Raw genomic sequence first — 22,016 nt, forward strand, 5'->3', positions numbered from 1 at the left:
GAATAAAACAGTCTCAAAAGTCTAAGTTTAATTTTGTACATGTTAGATTACATTCCTAATCCATGGCAGATTACAGCTCATTCACCAATGATCCTACCTCTCAGTAACTATTCCTCAGTTACTTGTAATAAAAGAAAATAGTACTCATTATTCTTGAATTCCATTTAAGTCTTTGTATCTTGAAAATAAACAGATGAACTCAGCTTTGGTATTTATTTATATACAGGAACAGCAGGCCTGTCTTCCTCATACAGTAATGATTACTAAGCATATCATGTGAGATGAACTGTGGTAATAACCGGTATAAAACAAATGCTTCCAATCAGCAAAAAAAATATTCCAAACAATCTATCTTTATTCACAAAAGCATAAATTATATAACCAATCTTACAACAGGTAAATGAGTTGGACTGAAAGATACTTCCATTGCTAAATTTTGTGGCTTTTTGGAGATATGAAATAAATAATTTAAAACATTATTCAAACATATTACTTAGACTTCACCCATTACTAATAAGTAGTACTCAGTAAAATATCCTGATTGTGTAAGTAATACTGTATCAACATTTACAAATTTTGGGCACATCATAGCAAAACCTGAAGTAAGGAACACTTTTTGATCATAGAAAATTGCAACCAACTGTAAGCAACAAGTAGGCCCAATAAGAATGGAAGCAGACAACAAATTCTGCCCTTGGAATCTTCGGGTTGGGCTCTAAAAAGACTTCTACTACTCAGTGTCAACAATATTGAACTAAATATTGAACTACTCAATCTAAAGCAATTCCCTAGATTCTACATATCAGTAACATCAAGAAGCAGAATCTTCTCCACTGGAGGTTCACTATTGGGTATGCTTGGGTAGATTAGCAAGTAACCAAGTATCTAAATTAAGCTGGAGATCTTGGGAGAGGGCTAACCATCATAAATAGCAAATTCTGTCTCCACAAAGTGCTTATTATAAGATCTACACACAGTTCACATGGGCACAGCTGCATGCCCAAAGAACTTTCTAGAGATGTTATAATGCAGGTGAATGTTTTTCCTATTTTCCAGAATGTATTATTCTGTTATGGTCACTATTTTTTTTCTTTTTTCTTAGCTTTATGAAGAATATGCCAAGATAATGAAGCATTCCAGACCAAATTTGTCTCCATGGAAAAGAGTTACCACATACACAGTTGTCTTCAATATGAGCCCTGTAGACCAGAGGTGGGTTTCAGCAGGTTCTGACCAAATTGGAAAAACAAAAATGTGTACAGAGGTTGAGGGCTACAAAGTGGGAAATCCTAAGAAATCGATTTGCTGGCCAATTCTGGAGAAGCTAGGAAGCTGCTTGTCCAATTTGGGATTATTTCTATTGTTAGGGAAAATGTGCTAAATTGGTTAAATGGGGTTACGGCAGAGATGGGTTTCAGCAGGTTCTGACCAGTTCTGGAGAACCGGTAGTGGAAATTTTGAGTAGTTCGGAGAACTGGTAGTAAAAATTCTGACTGGCCCTGCCCCCAACTATTCTCTGCCTCCCGAGTCATAGCTGATAGGGAGGAAATGGGGATATTGCAGTAACCTTCCCCTGGATTGGGGAGGGAATGGAGATTTTACAGTATCCTTCCCCTGCCACACCCACCAAGCCATGTCATGCCCACCAAGCCACGCCCACAGAACCGGTAGTAAAAAATTTTAAAACCCACCATTGCTGTAGACTGACTGTAGGATCCCAGGAAAGGACTTTTTTATTTTATTAATTTATCTAAATTATTGGCCACCCAATTCCCGTGAACTCATGTTTAAGGAACTTCCAAGGGCTAATACCTAGACACCTATGTGATTCTTTCCTCTTCTAATTCAGATTATTGCATGGCCCTAACCAGCACACAGAACTTGTGCTTTCCACTTTTTCTGAATTCAAAAAATAGATTTTCATTAGCCTCGTTTCTAGAAAATGTTTCTTAAGAATCTGCTTTTCCAGTACAGCTTTCTTTTCCAGTACAGCTTTGGAGTTTGCTTGTTAAGCCTTAGTGAAATAGGTTTTAAGCTCTCTCATTAAACATGGTAACAAATCTCAGTTTATGCAACACACACTTTAAATTGGCAGATTGTCATGCCTCTAAGGAGACTTTGCCAGGTGTTATGCCACAGATGATGACACTGGGGAGAGGTATGTTCCTGTTTGTTTAGAGAGAATGCTGTATTGAAACATTAAGGAGCTAGAAACAAGCCACTTGAAATGTCAGTTTCTGTAGCCTTATCAGGTTAGTTCATTTTAGTTTGGGTGTTTTAGGAATTACTTATCTACATAAAGTAAGTAAAATAATACATTCATAAAAATAATCATATATTAAAACAATAAAAAACTGCTGCTAAAGACAGAGATATTAAAACTAAAAAGTCAGCTGGACTTAAAGGTCATTAAATACTGGTCCCAGTGAAAAATATGGAACTATAACTGATCAGGCCAATTCTGTGGATGGGACACTTTCACGAAAGCCATGCAATACAGTAGTGAGTTACAACAACAAAGGTATAATAGAATCAGAATTGTGTGCTAGGGCAATTAAATCCAACCCCCTGTTCAGTGCAGGCCTCTAAGCATCAGGTGGCTGCCCAGCTTCTGTTTGAAAATTTCAGCAGCCTCTGGGAACAAAAGGGAGTCAAACCAGCAAGATGGTGAATGCAGCTTTACGATGCCAGCCTGTATGTACATCAGTGCATGGATATACAAAGGAGGTGGGGCCTGCACTGCAAAACTTGCCATCTTGCCCCCACCTTGCACATATATCCAGAAAAGGAGGAATTTATCAGCTCTGTTAATCACTGGTTCCATTGTTAAAATTACTTTTGCGGTTAGGAAGTGTTTTTTGACAAAAAAAAAATCCTGTAACTTGACCTTTTTCCATATTATTATTGTTTATTGGTTCGATTTATATGCCGCCCTTTTCAGGAGACTCAGGGGGGCTTACAATGCGTTAAGCAATAGCCTTCATACTTTTGTATATACCTGCTTAGTAGGGCTTTTGGCCCTCCCCTAAGCGGTGTTCTTTTTTATACAAAGTCAGTTTATTGCCCCCACAAACCAGGTCCTCATTTTACCTACCTTCAAAAGGATGGAAGGCTGAGTCAACCTTGAGCCTGATGAGATTTGAACTTGCAATAATTGCAGGCAGCTAGTGTTATCTTAACAGTGCTTTAGTCTGCTGCGCCACCAAGGCTCTTTTTTATCTTCTTTATGACACCACACAGGTTTTTACTTTCTTTTAAGTGATATCCCTTCATACACCTCAAAATAGGTCTTATACCTCCCTCTACTGTTTCCACTCAAAGTTAACTATTCTTTTTCTTCAGTCTCCCCACCACTACCAACTTTCCAGCCCCCTGATCACCTGAATTTAAGTTAAACTTGCAATGACCCAACCCATGAGTAGTAACTAGAACTACAACAGTTCTCAAAGTGAGGTCTGATCAAAGCAGACTATGGCAGAAGTATTATTTTCCTTATTTTTGGGAACTATGCATCTATTGATGGAGCCTAAAATTGGTGGCACAATGGTTAGAATGTAATAGCCAGTAGTTTGATTCTGAAAGGTTCAAGGTTGACTCAGACGTCATCCTTCCGAGATCAGTAAAATGAGAACCCATGTTGTTGCTGAAACTACTACTGTAGTTTCTGGCTATGATTTACAGAAACCTGATCTAGGTTGGCATAGTGGTTCTCTCTAACTTGAAAATTGCCAGTCCCTGCCTCACCAACTTTATTCCTAAAACAATCTATCCCAATAGGTTGCTGTATGGATCGGATTAAAAGAAACTCTATATATTCACTAACTTGAATTCTCAGGAGACTGCTGACATAGAAACAGTACCTGATACAAGAAATAATATGTACAAAAAAAGTAAAATAATAAAATAAAAATACATAAAATAAAATACCAGAGACTAAAAACTTAAAGGGATATAATTTGGTTAGCTTAGCTTTTTAATTGATACTTAAAAAGAAAGGGGCTAATGCCCTCTTGTCTTAGCTCCATTTCCAGTCTGTCATTATGTTTGCAAATTGATAGTTAAAGATCCAATTAAAATGCCTGCTACAGAATCAAATCTGCTTTAAAAAATTGCTGAATTGTGGCAATAGGAAATGCAACAAGTTATCTCATAGAATTTCCTGATTCTAGAATAATTGCACTGCAGACCAAGGTACATCTGAAGGCAGTGGGGAGAAACTTTTTCCTTCTGACATGATGAGATCATTTGCACTTTAATAGCCCCATAACAGTGAGAAGATAGTTCATCTAGATAAACTAAAAGAACAGCTGCTCCATTTCCCTGAAGTGAATTCTCTAATGCAGTGTTAGCACTGCTAAATTCAGTAATATGTCAGCACTTTGCAACAAATACTGCTATTAGTACCAATACATTTGGTTAACGTTCTCTCTGAAAATAAGCAACCCTGAACCCCAAATGTGCAAGTTGTGTTTTATTACTAATCCATCTGAGCAAGGAATAGAAGTCCCCAATGATGTAAGACTCTGGAACTTTAAATGCCAAAGTCCTCTATGTGCTCTCTGCCATAAACACCTTGTGCAAAATGATTGTTTGGTTTTTCCAGGCAACATTGAAACTGGGACTTGAGGGCTCAGCTTAGTGGATCTGAGACCTATCCAAGCACAATTCTTGTTATTTTGCATGGAAGCAAACCTAACCAAATTTATAGATCAAAATAGTTTTCAGAGCCCCCAAACCTTCCACAGATTCTGGATTGACAATTATATATCAATATGTAGAGTTCATTTATGCATCTTGCTAAACCATGGTCTCTTAAGCATGGTTTGTCAAATAAATCAAAATTGGCTTATTTTGCCCATTACATTATGTCAAACTGAAATATACCACAGTGTGCCTTAATGTTTATATGACTTAGTCATGATGATGAGCAAGCTTTGACAAGCTATCTAAAAGGTAAGCAGGTGTACAGCCACTTCTCTCTTAGTAGCTACCTCATTTAGCAACCGTTCACAAATATGACAGTAATTTTTTAAAAAATCATTTTCCAACCAATGTGTGCATCTATGACCAAATTTCGGGCGTCTGACAACAAAAGCCATCAATATAAAAATGATTAAGGTCTGGTCAGTTTCAGGCATCATTCTAATCAACCAATTAAGGTCACAGAGCAGAGCCTGTCAACTTGAGGTTAGCACTTTTTTAGAAAATCACTCAGGAAGAGATAGCTTTTTAAAGCAACCTCTCTTACCTATGAGGGGACTGTAAAAAGAAAAATGGGTCACGCACAGGACACAGGCACAGAAAATTCATCTGAATGAGATGGCAGCAAGCAATAATCTTTACAGTGTCACTCTCTCGCTCTTTCTTTCACTGAATAACCTTTCTGCTTCTAATTTAAGGAACACATTGTGGCCACTAAATGAATGGTGCAGTGGCCTAGAGGTGGGGCTCTCGCCTCACAATCAGGAGGCTGTGAGTTCAATCCTAGGTAGAGGCAGGTATTTCTCTCTCTGGGCATGATGAGAATATATCTGCTGAATATAGCTCTGTATTGGCAACAGGAAGGGCATCCAGCCAGTAAAATCTCAGTTCCATTCAGTTGCCCAGACTCCACCCTGCAAGGGTTTATGGGGTTGTTAAAAGATTATGGTGATTGTGGTCATTAAATGAGGACAGGATGCAAAATATCTATTTAAAGCATGGGAAGAGGAGAGAAAAAAACTTTTTCCATTAGATTTAAATACAAAAAATCCAAAATAACAGTTCAAGTTTTATGACAGGGCCTCTTTTGTCTATCCATGCATTTAGCTATTTTCCCCCCAAAACATATTCAGTGACTCTACAGCTAGCTAAGTATTTCCTAATAATTTTATCTTTTCAAAACAATCATTTTCATTCCCCAAAAGATAGTATCATGTAAGGTCTGGATAGACTCATGTAACAAAGATACTTTTTGTTGTATGATTCTCCTCTGGAATCAAGAGATCCATCCAAAGCTTAAATGTCACATCAGTCAAGAGTTATTTCAGATGAGTACTTTAAATTGCCACATTAAAACAATGTTTTGATGAACTATTTCTGTACTTTATCATCTAGTGTCTCATAATACAATTTTATTTAATTTTTGGACAGCTGTCATAGCTTTAATTGAATCTCCCATAATTAATATTTCTTGGACTAAAAGAGGTCCTAATTAGCTTGAAGTAGAGTTTTTTAAAAAACCTATTTTGCAGATTTTTTTTACTGTTTTTGTGGAAAACAGTAATTCAAACAATAACAGTAAGCAAAGAGGTACTGTAGATGAATGGATAGACAGACCAACAGATAGATAGGCAGGCAGGCAGATAGCCTTTGTGTCATAAGGAAACACAGGCTAATTCATTACTGCATATTTGTCTGAAGTGTGAAGTATCATGCATAAGAAAATAAGCATTTCTGACAGAACTTTCATACCACTCAGTTTGGTTCAAAATCACCAGTCTCAATGGAGATACTCAAATGAGAAGAGACCAAATAATACATATGCATGTTCCAGCCTTTAATGTTTTTAATCTAGTTTAGGTTTTAGTCCTATCCTTCTCTTATTCAACAGAACACTCCCAATTATATGGGAATCCAAGAAGAGCCAGATTTTTTTTTAAAAAAAAAAAAACACCACCTCTTCCATCTGTCAGTTGCCAAAAGCAGCTACTCAAATGTCTATGTAAATGCACAAATAGGACGTGAAGCTGATACCCCCTTCAGTGCACAACAGCTGGTACTCAATAGGCCTAAAGGTGCAGAGAATGAAGTGATTATACCAAATAATCATTAAATTCTGACTCCATGTCATCCATACACAAAATATGGTTGTTATGATAACTCCTTATACGCTTAACTATGTTTGCCCATTAGAAGTTGTTTTATTATTGAAGTTGTTTTATTATTCATAATGATTGTTTCAAAGTTCATGACTGATCAATCCGCTGAATCTGTATGCAACATATAGAACATTTTTTTTTTAAAAAAAAACCCAATATAACATGGTGTTATTAATTAATTATTAATACTAGTTTTCTGAAAACACGGTTCTGGAGATAGAATTCATAAAATGTATTTCTGAAGTGTAAGTTAACAGATTTTTTAATATAAGGACAAATCAACAATAAGGAGTTGCACAAATTTAGAATCACAGCAAAGATGCAGTAGCTTTCCTGAAATTAAGCAGAACAGGTTAAATAAGGACCTAAAAAGGTGATTGAATGTCATGGTAGAAAAATGATGGATGATGAATGGATTACAAAATTCCCATCAAAGTTCTTTATCAGTGTTTGCTCTTCTAAAAAATATTATCTAATTGTCTACCCCTTGCATTTTAATCAGGTTTTCTAGGGATAAGAAAACATTCAATTTCTTATCTATTTTTGACACACCCTATTAATTTATATTTATCAGACTTGTTCCCGAAAACTATGTCATGTTCCCAACTTTACAATTTAAGAAAGATTCGGATAAACTGAAACAGCTTCAGAGAAGATCAGCAAGGATAATCAAAGAACAGAAAATTTAAGCCCTACAAAGAGAAAGATTTAGCCTTAAGAAAAGTGACCTAGGAGAATTTAATGGCAAATTTTAAATAGCTGAATAAAAGTCATACAAAAGACCTGTCTTCTCTCAATATACAGAGAAATACAGAATATAACAATATAGAACAATGCTTTAAATAACAGAAAGACAGATTTTGCTACCAATCTAATGTTAGCAAAAACTTTGTAAGAACAAATTGGAACCAAGTACCAATGGATGTTCTACCAATGGAGGACAAACACTAGTCAGAAATGCTTTAATTCAGATTCAAATGCAAATAAGAGAGTCACCTTGCAGCAAGATGTGCATACAAATTAAATAAAGAATTATTGAACAGGGAATTGGACTTACTACCTTAACTAGCCATTTCTATAATTCCTTCTAGCTCTTCCTATAAAGTATTGGTCACAATTCCCCCCTGCAGTCGAGAAATAGTGTTTTGATAATAGGTGACATAATTATTTCCTTAAATTCTGAAAGCACTCAGATTAAGAGCTTTCCATAAATTTGTCATAGCAAAATGTGTAACAATGAGTTGCCAAGGACAACAGCAGCAATATTCCTTCCTTCCTTCCTTCAATTTATATGGCCACCCACTTGCAGAGCAACTCTGGATGGCTAGCAGAGATAAAATAAATGCAACAATAAAAAAACCAAATCCAGTATATCACATTGGGAATAAAACATGACATCACACAGTCATACACACACACACACACACACACACCATGGATTCTTCCTAGCCCAGTACTAGTCTTAAAGTCTAATGGCATGCTTGGGACCAGCCAGATCTTGCGGGAGGGGGGAAGGGGGAAATAGCATATGCACTGTAATAGAGAAGGCACACTTTAGAGCCCCATCAGATGACACGGTTTAAGTGACAATTTAACATGGATCATGTCAAGCACCTCTGAACTTGTAGAATGGTCAGGGATAACTGGGAAGAGAGGGAGGGAGAAAGAGAGGGAGAGGGAGAGGGGGAGGGGCAGAGAGAGAGAGACTCAAATATCTTTACTACAAGCAAAACAAAGAACATACTGTAAGGCTTGCTCAGGTGGACATTTTACAAGTGTCACTTGAGAGAGGAACAAATGGGAGAACGCTACAAGGGCAGACTTTAGATTATAGCACAAATTGCTACTAAACATCTGCATGCTGAAGCAGGAACTGCTTCTTTTTCTCTCTTTTCTTCTACTGCACTTTACTGAGCTGGCAGGTCTTGCCAGCCTAGAGAAAGGCTACAGCACCCTGGAGAGCACTTTCTGAAAATCTAACATGCTTCTGGGTGAACACAGGAACGGCACTGCATAGAAGTCACGAAGAAATGATAACGTCAGCATTATGTGAAGTTGCTGGTCTCCAAATTCTAAGGCGTTTGCAATACTATACTAATGCTATATGAATGGCTATAGGCCAACCACATGTTCCATTAAATGCATACTAGCATTTAGGTTAGAGTTTTGATATATATCTTGGCCTGTCAGGAGGGGGCAGGACATACCATCCAGTTTATGACTGCTAATCCAATGCTAGATTTACAATCCTGAGAAAAACCAGCATATGCCAGAGTCTACAACGGTCTGATTAGTCACCAAGGGGTGCTTTCATTGCAAAGCAAATTCATTTTTGAAGATAATTAAAATAGGAAAGGAAATTTTAAGTTCTCTCTTACAGTGCAATTCCAATCTGTAACCCTAATTTCAGGTATGGAGATATATTTTACACACATACGAAGCTTCTACAGTTTGAAATAAAGTTCTTAACATAATGTGCATTTTAGCTCACCATGTTTTTTGAAGATCAATTAATTTATAGGCCACCAAGCAGAGTTTCTTCTAAAACAAGTAATGGTGCCTGTTTGTTGTATTCCAGTTTCAAAAATCTTTGGATTGCTTGCAATCCCAGTGATTATGCCTCTAATCCTGGCAGTAAAGCACAGCCATAAAGATTTAAATGAAAGGAATTTGAACATGTTGAAAATGTTAGTCATATATGGTTGGGTTTTACTTCACTGACTTTTTAATTCTGAGGTATCATTGGCTTCTTTGCAGCTTAAATTGTCTACGTTTGGAGGATTTGTTTTTCTTTTTTTCAGACTCCTATTCAGTATGAGGTCTGAACAAGTGGCTACATCTAGCCAATTTGAGCTGATTTTAAAAGATAATAAACAGTACCAGACCTAGTTAATACTTGAATGGAAGACCACCCAAAAATCCCATAGCTGAAGACTGGGAACTTGAATGGGTCCATGTGATATAAAGAGTGAAGCTTGATTTGGAACAGAGGTCTCCAACCTTGGCAACTTTAAGCCCAATATGTTTGGAGGACATATTAATTATGAAAAAATACTTGTATAAACTCTTTGAACAATAACAAAGAATTAGCTTTGATAACAGAGTAGGCAGTATCTTTCCCACCTGCTCATTGAGCTGATACATAACAATTTACAATTTGTTACTATTTGCCAGTAATACTAGAATGCCGACAATTTTCAACAAGAGTGCTGGAAAACACCAAAGTCCAAGACGCTCTGTTCAAAATTGCTGATTTCTTCCAGTGGGAGGGGAATCAACAATCTTCAAAGAGAATCCCTGGGAAGAAGCTTCATTTGTTTCTTCTTTTCTCTCAATGAGCCTGTTCAAAGATACTGGGAAGGAGGTAGAGATGAGAAGAGGAATTAAGGTGGGCGAGGAGGAAAGCTGTGTTAGTTCACGGTTGCAAAACAATTGGAAAGCTTCTGGTAGCACTTTATCCAACTTTTCTAATTTTATAAAAAGGCATAAGCTTTTGCAAGCTACAGTTCAAAAAATTGCTATCAGACTCCTTCTGGTGGGCAAGTCAGTCCACGTGCACATATACACAATATCTGACTCAGCAATCTAGGGATGTTCAGTGCCAAATGAGATTGTCCATCTTTTGAAATATTTAATGAAATGCACAGATACATAAAAGCTGCATGGTGGTAACAACAACAAAAAAGACTCCCTCCTGAAATACTGTTTTCTCAGATGGTGAGTTGTGCTACTAGGAAATAAGAAATAATTACATTACCTTTGAGAACATTTTCATAGTATCACAAAAGAGAAAAAGTTGGAGGCAAAGATGGTAATTAAGGGTAAAATGCTAGATTGGAACATGGAAACCATTGAGAGATTTAGCTCTCTTTTAGGCATGAAAACCAGCTAAATAATTTTAGGCCAGTGTTATCCCTGCCTCAATTTGAACTTTTAAGCAAGAATGATCCTTAACTTTGTTGAGAAAGGTATAGTTTACTAAACGTCAAGTGAAAGACAGTAGAGCAAACTGAAATTCGCATGCCAAAATCCCCAAGTGTAACTTTCCCCCTCTTAGTTACTTCCCATTGCTGGCCCTCATTGCCCAATCAATTTCAAAGAAGATGTTTTCAGAATGGTCACTTTGAATGTGAGCTGGTATACAGGTGGGTTCCATTCCCAGGAGTCCGACCTTGAAATCATGTCTCAGGGAGATACAACTCCTTCCCTCCTCTCCCAACCAGCTCCCTCCCTCAGAATTCATGGCAGACTGATACCGAGCAATAGCAGAACGCAGGCGTGAAGTAGCAGTTCTGACAGCCAGTTATTTCAGCCAAACATAAGGTGGTGGTTGTGGGGAGAATAGAAGCAAGAGCATTAAGTGCACCACCTTGAGTTCTACAAAATACATGCATCATTTAAATCTAATAATAATAATAATAATGTTCTTAAGATCAATTTCATTTGCCTGATCAGTTTTATTAATTACTTAATAAATCTGCAATAATGCTCCAGAATAAATTTAGAAAAGGTACTTTAAACTGCAAACTGTAAACTCTTTAAAGCAACTGTATAATCCCTGGGAAAGGCATGGCTGCATTAACAAGTTACAGACAGGATACATTTATGCTCTGGTGCATTTAGGGAACTAAATCCAAAGCTGAGTACAGCCTATTAGTTCAGCAAAATGTTCAACCACCCATATTTTAGATGAAACAAAACCGATACTTCGTATTATTTTTCAATTTTTGAAATTTCAAAAATTTGCATTTTTTTGAAACACAAAATTGCTTTATAAAAACACAAATCAAGCTCTGATATTTCAACATATTGCTGAGCACATTGTAAGCCACCCTGAGTCTCCGGAGAAGGGAGGCATATAAATCAAATAAAAAAAAAAAACATCTGAACTGAGTGTCAGGCACTATACAAGATGATGATGGTGATGATGGATAGTTGATGATTGTTGATTATGATGATTCATATAGCTTTCTATGTTTCCAGCATCTTCAAAACTGGCAAGAACTGAATTGTTCAAACACAAGCCAAGTTCCACACCCTGAATCTTAAATATCCTTGCAATGTCTTAATCTTTAAAAAATACCTGGTGTCAAACATTATTTTTTTTTCTTTCTATTTGAAGAAACTTTTCAGTAGACCATTTTGTTCTTTTCCTGTATTGATACTGGTATCATAGCTTCTGCCAGTTCACGTCCACAGAGCAACAATGTTAAATAAGCTGAGCTATAGCTTCTTGAAATCTGAATAAAGTAGGGCCAGTTATAGATGTTGTATTGTTTGCCAAGTAGTTCTACAATTTTTCTACATCAGCACAAGCCATCAGGGAACACATTTTGCAGCCATTCAGTGAATCCAATTCCGCTGCTCCACGTAAGAGAACAAACAGTTTAGCACGTACAACAACCAGCTTCCGTAGGATTTTGGTTTCAAGAACACGACTTTTGTGCAACAGCTTGTTTATACCGGGGGCTCCAAATGCCAGTCACTGCAGTAAGAATACCTCACAACCTTTTATAAACTAATTAAATGCAGCTATTACTGCATCCACCATAGCAGTGACAATGAAACTTTGCTAACTCAAACAAGTGAATGAAGTTGGTAGGTTTCTTTCCCTTTCTAATTGCTTTTCTAAAAATAATAACCTATAAGGGCTTTCTCCAAGCTAGCACTTTCCAAATAGGTTGTGATTATCCTGAGCAAATGGCAATCCCGATTTAGAATTTTTGGATGTTTTGGAGTTGGGAAAAGCGAGTTTGGAAAAATAGTTTTTGAGACCTTCTTACAAATTAATCTAAGGAAAGATTTATGAGCCCTCCTCATAGAAAACTTCCTAGAGCTCAAGTCTGTTATTTTTACGTGAATCACAGAGAAAGAATCTTCAAGGAAAGTTAGAGGGAAATTAGCAAATAGCACTTTTAAAAAGTAATTCAGATATCTCTTTATAAGAATTACAGTTTTCTGCTTACCTTCCCAGAAGAGATAATTTCTGAGTCAGTTCTTCTGGAATATTAGCTCTACCCAGCTCCCTTAAATCAGAGTATTTTATACCTATGGCATAGAAGAGTCCTGTGGGATGGCATCACTATAGCAGTGCCACTTGTTGCTTCACAACAATATTTTTTTTCTTCCAAGATTCCCTTCTCGAAACTTTGCTTTTATCCAAATGTAGACAAGGGATTAATAGAACCGAATAATGTCCAAACCTGTGATTAATAAATGGGCAACTTGATGGAGTTATTCACAACTCTTGTATAGAGATAAATTTCAAGTAAGAGAATGATGAGCAATTTACTCTGCAGTTGTTCAAGTTAAAAAAAGCTCACACACCAACTTGATTGATTGTTTGCAAGAAATTGCTCCACTCCATACAAACCCCCGACATATGAACATTTTGGGATTTATCCATTACATTAAACCCTTAGCCTCACTGCTACAGAAGAGGCAAGAGGGCAAAACATATCCCCAGCTGCAGAAAATAAATAATAGATTTTATAGAAGGCAGTAATATCTATGGCATTTGAACTAGTTGGTCCTTTACTAAGATTACAAAGGGGCCTTGCTTAGCACCTGTCACCAATTCTATACTTCAATTTCTACCCCCAAAGTAAAATTGCCAGTAAGGAGGGAGGTCACTTTGAATTATTGGTAAACAACAGATGCACAGTTATTATGACATGGTCAATGTGTAATTTCTCTCATTTATTTCTGTGACCCGAGACCTCATGAGTAACAAAATAAAAATGTAAAAATTGGCCTGCTTCTTTTAAATACGTGAGATCTGGAACTGCCTTACAAGTAATTTAAGCATCAAGAGTCGTGAAGGGAAAAAAAGTGAAGAAATCTAACACTGAGATCACCAGCAATCTCACTGACCATGCTGATATTTTGGGCATTTGTTCAGGTTGCCCTGCTTAGTATGCTGGACCTCACATTATCAAGGGCACACTGCTCGTAATGAACAGCCACTATAGTACAATCCTCAGGCTAAACTGGTGTACTCAAGTAATGTTGAAGGTCTGCCAGGTTGTTTACTATTGTTTACAATTAGGCATACCTGATTTCTGAGGAATCTGTTCAAGGTTTAGTTTTCGAGCTGTAAAACTAACTTAAGAATATTACATTGCATATGACAGTGAATATAATACTGACGAATATGTGCGTACATGTAAAAGAAAATGAGTATGTGATAGAGTATCTTCCAATTCATAACAATTCAGCTCTTCTTCAAATATATACAATATCCCACTTTCTTGTCCTTCTTTGTAGAAACAAAGTAAACAATATACATTTCAGATACTATATAAGATTGGTTAAAAATTAGTGCCCAGTATGGATTATTCAAATCCAAGGATGGTGGCCATGTAAAGGGACACATTTATCATTTCAACAACAGATGTGGATTGTTAGGTGCTCAAATGGTGTTACAAATGTTTTGGAATTGCACCCAAGATGTCTATTACTATTTTATTATCTTTGCTTTCTTTTTGCCACAATTGTTCTACTTCTATTTGCAAGTCTTTGCATTTTGTGATTTTTCTCCAGTTCTTTCTCTTCTATTCTGCTGTGCCTGGGCATTGCAATGTCCAGTAAACAAATGCTTTTGTCTTTCTTAACATTATTAAGTCTGAGGTATTGTGTGGCAGATGCTTGTCCGTTTGACTTCTAAAGTCCCAGAGCACTTTAGCTTCTTTATTTTCTATTATTTTGTCTATTTAGTTCTTGCTTGCAGACCATGGTATTTCTTGAAGATATTCCAGTGTACCATTGTTGCTACTTTGTCATGCCATTATTTATAGTCAGCCTGTGTGATCTTCTTGTAGTAGCTAACTAGGTGATCCATTGTTTCTTCAGTTTCTCTGCAGAGATGCCATTTGCTGTCTGTTGCTATCATCACAATTCTGGCTTTATATGCATTTCTTCTTAAGGCTTGGTCTTGCGCAGCCAGAATTAGCCTAGCTGTCTGTTTCTTCAACTTTCCTACTCTTAGCCATTGTGAAGCCTTATTGCTAGGGTGTTTTTTTTTTTAATGTAATTATGTAATACTTTGCCTTGCCATGCCTCTTTTCTGTTCTTCATCTGGTCTTTTTTATAGGCCAGTTTGGTCTCTCTGATATTCAATAAACCTTTGTTGTGTTTTAGTTTCAATGCATCTACTTCACTATCCTTAGTTATTCTTCCAATGGCCTTTTTTTTTATTTGATTGTCTTCTGTACGTGCAACATTCCTGTCACCTATGATCCTTGATAAATAGACTCCATCAAGATTGCTGCATGGATGAAGAACACGATTCTCATCATTTTTCTGCTCTTACTAACCAGGGTTTCTAATTCAACTTGAATGAGTTTTTTCATCTGTATATCTAATTATCCAGATAAAAATCACCTTGATTGTATTTCCACCACTCAATTTGGGCTTTAAGATCTTCTTCACTCTCTTTAAGTATTTACTAACATTCTTCTTGACATCAGTATGCTTGACATCAATATGCTTGATGTCATCAGCTTGAAAGATGCCCACATATTTGTAGTGATCATCTTCATCCAGTCTCTTTATGTTATTTTAATGGGGCATCTTGATTCCCTCAATTTTCACAATTTTTCCCCTGGTGATGTTGAGTGTGATGCATTTGGTCCAGTCCAAACTCCATGGCAATATCTTGGCTGTATATTCAAACAGTGTTGAGCAGTGATTCCATTTCAGATGAAGTTTTTCTATGTAAAGGAGATGGGACAGCCATGTAAAGGAGGTTGGAAAGTCATGTAAAGAAGGTGGGATAGCTTGGAATATATTTTTGATGTTTGATAGTCACGACTTAACTTGTTCAGTATTGTTGATAGAGAAATCAATGCAATGACAAACAGTAATAACTACTTTCCAAACTGTGTTGCTGTTAGACATTTTTCACTATGCCCCAGATGTGTCCATTGTGCAGTTCCCATATTGGCGCACAAATCTTCTGCACTCAGGAGCTACTCAAATTTTGTCCATTGGATGTATATCAGCTCCTAACTCAGCACTACTGCAGTCCTCCTTTTTTTCAAACCTGCCTTATTTCTTATCCTATCAATTCTTATCTCATGTGGGCATTCTGATTAGATTTTTAATAAGCTTCCTTGGATGTAAGGAGACATTAATGAAAATAGGTTAGTTTTGAGGTAATTTCTAGCAAATGCAACTGTAACTTGAGAGCATTCATTAATTATGGGGGCAAAAGAGAAAATATCACTAACATTATAGCCATGTTCCTGTCATAATTGGACATGATTCTACCAAGAAAAAGGGGATTGGATGCTAATGAATGTAGTGTTGCTTCCTGGTTCACATAACTTCTCTTTACAGTAATTCACTGGGCCAGCTACAGTATCTCTATCATCTCAAAGTCTGATGTAATTCTGTGATATCTCCAGGCAGGATAAAAAAATCTTCAGGAGCAAGGTTTCATGGAACAATGATCTGATTTAGTTTAAGTCAGTTTCTTTCATTTTATGCATGCAGCTGATGTTATTATCACTGTGTTCAGTAGGACATAAGGTTGTATGGGGCTTTCTACCATAAACTAGTTTTCTGTGAAAACTGTAATGCTTTATGGATGAATGTATATCCAGTCCTATCATACGGCTTCCCCAAAACAAAAGGAAATATACAATAATGAACTATTGTACTTGGTGCTGCTGGTGAATGAGTAGACTGGTTTTTCAATCCCAATAACTTTTTTTAAGGCTGAACACTCATTCTCCCCAACAAATAACTGGTGTTACCATAGCAACCTTATGTATCTTATATTCTCAGGATATACAACCATAACCTTTTACAGAAATCCAAAACACCAAATCAGGGATGGAGACTTCTCAAATTAAATTTAGAAAAATATTTTTCTCTACACTTCAGTCAGTTGATTTAAGAATTTTCCCTTTCTTACCTTGTTACATCCCTATTTCTATTCATGTCAATTGTGTAAAAGTGTAACTGTCATCAGCTAATATTTTATATGTCATGCCTGGAGGGCCATTCCCAATTACATTGAGAAAAACACAGTTTGTTACCCAATATATACAAAAAGTTTGAGAGATGGGCAGCTATATACGGTAAATTTCAGAAATAAATACATGTTCATTCTGGAACTCAGTAAAAGCTGAATGATTACATTTCATGAGTATCACGTTCCATTTACATATGTCTCTGAGCAAAAAATGAAACAGCTAATAATTAATTTAAAAATGTTAATTTTAACATGAGCATATATCTTGCAATTATTGAACATTAAAACTTAAAATATTTTAAACATTTTGTGGATATATCAAACAACCTATGATTTGCCATATTAAAATAGTAGAATAGCATAAATTTCATAACACACAGTCAGAAAACTAGAGTAGCTGAACCCATAAAACATCAACATTCAGAGTTGTTCATTCTATTTGGGTGTTTTAACATCATATCAGAAATGCAATATGACCTGCATTGCTCCATCTATCGAGGGATACCAAATCAGATTAACAGCTGGTAATTATGTTTAATGTTATCCCAATGTATCTGATATGATTTATTATCCCATAATTGTGACTATCTAAATGTACTGAACATAGATAAATAAACCAATTTGGTACATTTTTTAAATCAGAAACTCAGTCTTCTTACTTTAAGAAAACTCTTGTAATTACTCACATTCAAATGATTTGTGAAGTTTGAGATTTTAAGTACACATTAATTTGATTGAAAAATTATGACTCCAATTATGTAACTATTTTCAAAGCTAAATGTATGCTATTGTCAATATATCATATTAAAGTACATAGGGTTGGACCCCAATATACCCATATGTAGAACAAACCCATTGCAGTTAATCAGGACTTACATCATATTGATTTCAAGCTAAAATTAAACCTAGGGCTAGTAATCCAAGCATTTCCATTAAAAAAAAAGTCAGTAAGTTTGTATTAAACATTGAATTTTTTCTCATTTCATGGATTAAACCCAGTGTTCTTTTTACAAATGAAACATTTACTTCCTTTTGACAAGAAATTGAGATTCTGCCACTGAAAATGGGGAGTACCCTCTTCTGATCCCCTGCATCTTTTCTAACAGTTTTCATAAATCCTCCCTGCTCCCAGTTGCCTAGAACAGCTTTCCAGAGGCTCAGAAAAAAGGGGGAAAATAGCATAAATTGTTTCTGCTATCCTACTAATGATTATTATCTTAGTCATATAAAAGCTGTCTCATTCGTGCAGTAAAAAAAATAAAAGCAGCTCTTCTGTACTACTGCAAGAGCATTAGATCACCTTAAACTGAAACAGAGCTTTGTGTTGCAACTCCATCAACAATGAACTCAAGCCAGAATCAGGTGCCCACGAGGGTTTGGCCCGGCATCTGCCCGTATAAGAAAAAGCAAGGTCTAAACCATTATTATGACTCTGAACTGACCCATTCTTTTGTCCCAGAACATCTGGTCTCCACCAGAGAAGGCAATGGGCATAATTCAAAACTATTTAAAGGTAACACCATGAATGGTTTCAAAAAACACACATAAAAGAACCCCCTCTACTTCTTACATTTTTTTTCAAGATGTTATTTAAGGTACAGTCTGACAGATATGGCTCAGATCACTGGTGACAACTGGCTACAGATCTATTTAATTGGTTCTGTTAAAGTGGCAAAAGAAAAGTGGCAAAAATATCACTACTCCTGTATGAAAGGAACCGAAAGTTGTTTGCTTTTTGTGTTAGCAGAAGAACTTCATTCATATGGCCTGCTTTTTTTTTTTTAATTACTTCATAACTAAATACATGGTATCAGCATAGATATGGGAATGGACTCAGTCACACATTAGGGAAATAATCACATTATAGGAATATTTACTTACTATCTCAACTTTTTAATGCAATTGGAATCCACCACTTGTTGAGCTTGAGAAGCCCTACTATTCAAAAACTGATTAATTGGTCTTTGGCGGAACAGAGGACATCACTACCACCAACAATGTTGAGAGATGATATACTTCATTTTATTTATTTTGCAACGACAAAATGTAGCAAATGAAAATAGCAAATTCCCTTGTGTCACCTCCCCCCTCCCAATAATGATGTTAGAATCAGCGTCAATTTCATCATCTCTTAAGGTGAAAATAAGTTACTATGAAACTGGAAACAAATGTACTTCCTTTGTCTATTTCAAATTCAGATATCTGGAATATTTATCTGATTCGGTTCTTTTGCTATGAAATCCATTGCTATATCTGAAGACAACACAAAATTGGGTATTTTGTCCATTTCAGCATATTGACAAGTTAAACAAAGGGTGAGAAAGGCATGGTAAAAAAAAAAAAAGGAGCCAAGCCCAGTCTTTCAGAAAACATATAAATCTGTCAGTCTTCCTAGGACTGCAAGCATCTTAGCATCTGCTGTTGCTGTTGTTAAAATCCTAGACATTCAGCCTAGACTGAATCATGAAGCGATCCTTACGCATCCACAGAGATAATGTCTACCACTTTCTGCAGGGGGAAAAAAACACAAAAACCAAAATATACATTTAACCCAAAAACAAGCATTTGTGTTAAGTGTGCATGCACAGGCATGCAAACTGGTGTATTTTAAATAACTCCCAACTGTTTTAAAGAGCAGAACCCAAGAGAGAGACACACATTAGCCTCCTTCTATATATTTACCCCTCCACTTTTTTCCCCCACTTCCTCTTGAGCCCAGAATTAAGCCCACTCATCCGCCAAGCTTGGAGGGAGCTACTCCATTGTTAAGAGGGATGAAAAACATTTTGACTGTCTAGTCTCTCCTAAGCATTGTTATTTCATCAGGGCACCCCAACCGGAGTCCACTGCAGTCAGATTCCATCCCATCTAGCTGCCAAGAGACATTTGTCATTGAGGAAGCAAGAATGGCTCTTCTCTCGGTCTGTCTACTGCTCTGTTTACTGGAGACAAAGATCACCAGAAGTGACAAAGAAGCCAGCATCAAGATAAAAGAATCTCCCTCCCACTAGACCTTTTATCCCAAGACAAGTCTGTATCAGAAGGACTAAAAATAGTATGTGTGGGGGGGGGGGCAGAGAAGTGATGTCACATTTCTGTTTTCTGTTTTGGTTTGCTTTTTTTTTCAGTTAGACAAGTTTTTCCCTCTCCACTTCCCCACCCCTCAACCCTGCAGTCCCCAAGACTGTAGTAACACTGACCACCTTCTAAGACAAGAGGGGGAGAGAAGGGCAGAGCTCCAATTAACAACAAAGCTTTCCCCCAAATCTCAGCCAAAGCTCTTCTCTCTCATGCATCAGATGGGTGGGTTAATAACAAGGACAAATACAGCTGCGAAGGCGGACAGCGAGAAACGCTGCATGTATTTACTTATTTGTTTGTTTGTTAACTGAAAAAAAAGTGAAAAAGCAACACCAACCTTGAGGATCCCAGTTCACCTGTTTTCTTGGAGTCTCGATTGGAAATTTCATTGCTTCCTTTGCACAAGGAGAAGGGAAGGATTAAATAAATTCCCAAAAAAAATTTTTTCCTGCCCTCAGAGCTGGAGCCAACAAACAAATTAATTTCGGGTCAGAGGGAAGACGGCGCCTTTCAAGAGAGGAAGGGAAAAATAAAGTAGTGGTTGCCAGGCAAAGATAAAATACAGGTGAAAACGGGGAAGGGAAGAAGGGAGCGTAGTTCTGAAGAGCAAGTGGCAACGGTGGCAAATGCCAAAGTGAGCTTTGGAATAACAGAGAAGGGCAAAAATAACCCGGGAGAAAAAAGGGGAAGTCTGATTCAAGGCGCTTCCTGGTTTTATCTGGGCTCCAAGAGCTGGGTCCTCCTGTCCTTTTGCAGATGCTCCTCGGTTGCCCACTGCAGCATTACACATTGGGCTGGCGGCGCACACGTGAACGCGTCGTTCAGCCCAGATGCAGAGCCGAGAGTGCCCGGGAATCGCGCCAGTCAGCCACTCAGGAGAGCTTCGCCTGCCAGCCAGGCTGCTGTGGGCTGCTAAGACATCTGGAGAACGCATGGAACAAGCTCATCTCCGCCCCACCACCACCACCACCAGCAGCAGCAGCAGCAGTTGCCGGAGAGGAAGCGAGAAGCCGTGCACGACGCGCGAGACCGGGCAGAGCTTGGACCCGGGAAAAAAGGAAAGAAAAAAAAAAAAAAGTCATCCGCTCGCCGAAGGGAGTTGCAGCCGCATGGCTTGTGGGAGGGCGCAGGAGCTCATCCTATATAAATGCAGCGACGACGGCAGGAGGAGGAGGAGGAGGAAGAAGCGCGAACTAGGCGGAGAAGGAAACACAGGCTCGCCGCTTCTTCGCCTTTGGTCCAGCCAGCCTCTCTCAAGAGTCCCGCGGACGGACCTCGCTTGGCAGAGAAAAAGGGGGCTGCCAAGAAGGGGCCGGAGCGTCGGTGGCCTCGGGAGCCAAAGGGGAAAGAGGGTGGCGCGCTCCGATTGCATTATTGGGGTGGGGGGTTGCGGGGGGGGGGGCGTCGATGGTGGCTGGCTACTTACTGGCTCGCTTTCTCGCCTGGAGGAGGAGATTGCATTGCGGTGTTGTTAGGTGGAGTTTTGCAGCGGAGACGCGCTTGGCTGGGTTGGAGAAGCGGTCTTAAGCAGCGATACCGCTTCGGGGGTGGGGTGGGGGGAAAGGCGAGGGACAGACTTCCGAGCTCGGAGGGGTCTCCTCCTGCCACAAACTCGATGCGTACGAAGCCGAGACCGGCTAAAGGGATTGGCAGCTGTGATTTCACATTGTCGTGTAAATAATAATAATAATAATAATTGCTTAGCGCATTGTAAGCCGCCCTGGGTCTCCGAAGAAGGGCGGCATATAAATCAAATTAAAATAAATAAATAAAATAATAATACTAGTAGTAGTAGGAAGAGACGGAGACGAGACCTAGGACGGAGCGGTCGAGAACTTTAGAATCACATTGCTCGATGCGGAGATCGGCTGCGTTCGCACGGTACAATGAACCCGCGAAGTAGACACGTTTTGGCGTGGTAGTCCAGACGAATGACGCCATGTTACTTTTTCCTCCTCCCTGTAGTGGTGGCGCAGACAAATAAGCTAAAAGGCCACGAGGCGCGAAGTCTAACATAGTTTGTTAGAAGTCTAACATAGGTGCGGAGAAGGTGCGAAGGGTGACATGGGTTAGAAGGTGGAACCAACAGGAGCTTG

The 22,016-nt window shown here is 38.0% G+C and overlaps 1 protein-coding gene across 1 annotated transcript in view; it reads right to left on the reverse strand.

Annotated features, from left to right (window-relative positions):
• The window catches only part of KCNK10 (potassium two pore domain channel subfamily K member 10), a 50,379-nt gene extending 30,070 nt beyond the window's left edge, over positions 1–20,309 (reverse strand). The window contains exon 1 of the mRNA XM_070931481.1: positions 20,258–20,309. Within this exon, the coding sequence (XP_070787582.1) occupies positions 20,258–20,309 (52 nt within the window). The remainder of the gene's footprint in view (positions 1–20,257) is intronic.
• Positions 20,310–22,016: the final 1,707 nt, after the last annotated feature.

This window comes from Pituophis catenifer, unplaced genomic scaffold (assembly GCF_029215685.1).
Source record: "Pituophis catenifer annectens isolate HBS135680 unplaced genomic scaffold, rPitCat1.0.hap2 SCAF_1, whole genome shotgun sequence".
NCBI classification, from domain to species: domain Eukaryota; kingdom Metazoa; phylum Chordata; class Lepidosauria; order Squamata; family Colubridae; genus Pituophis; species Pituophis catenifer.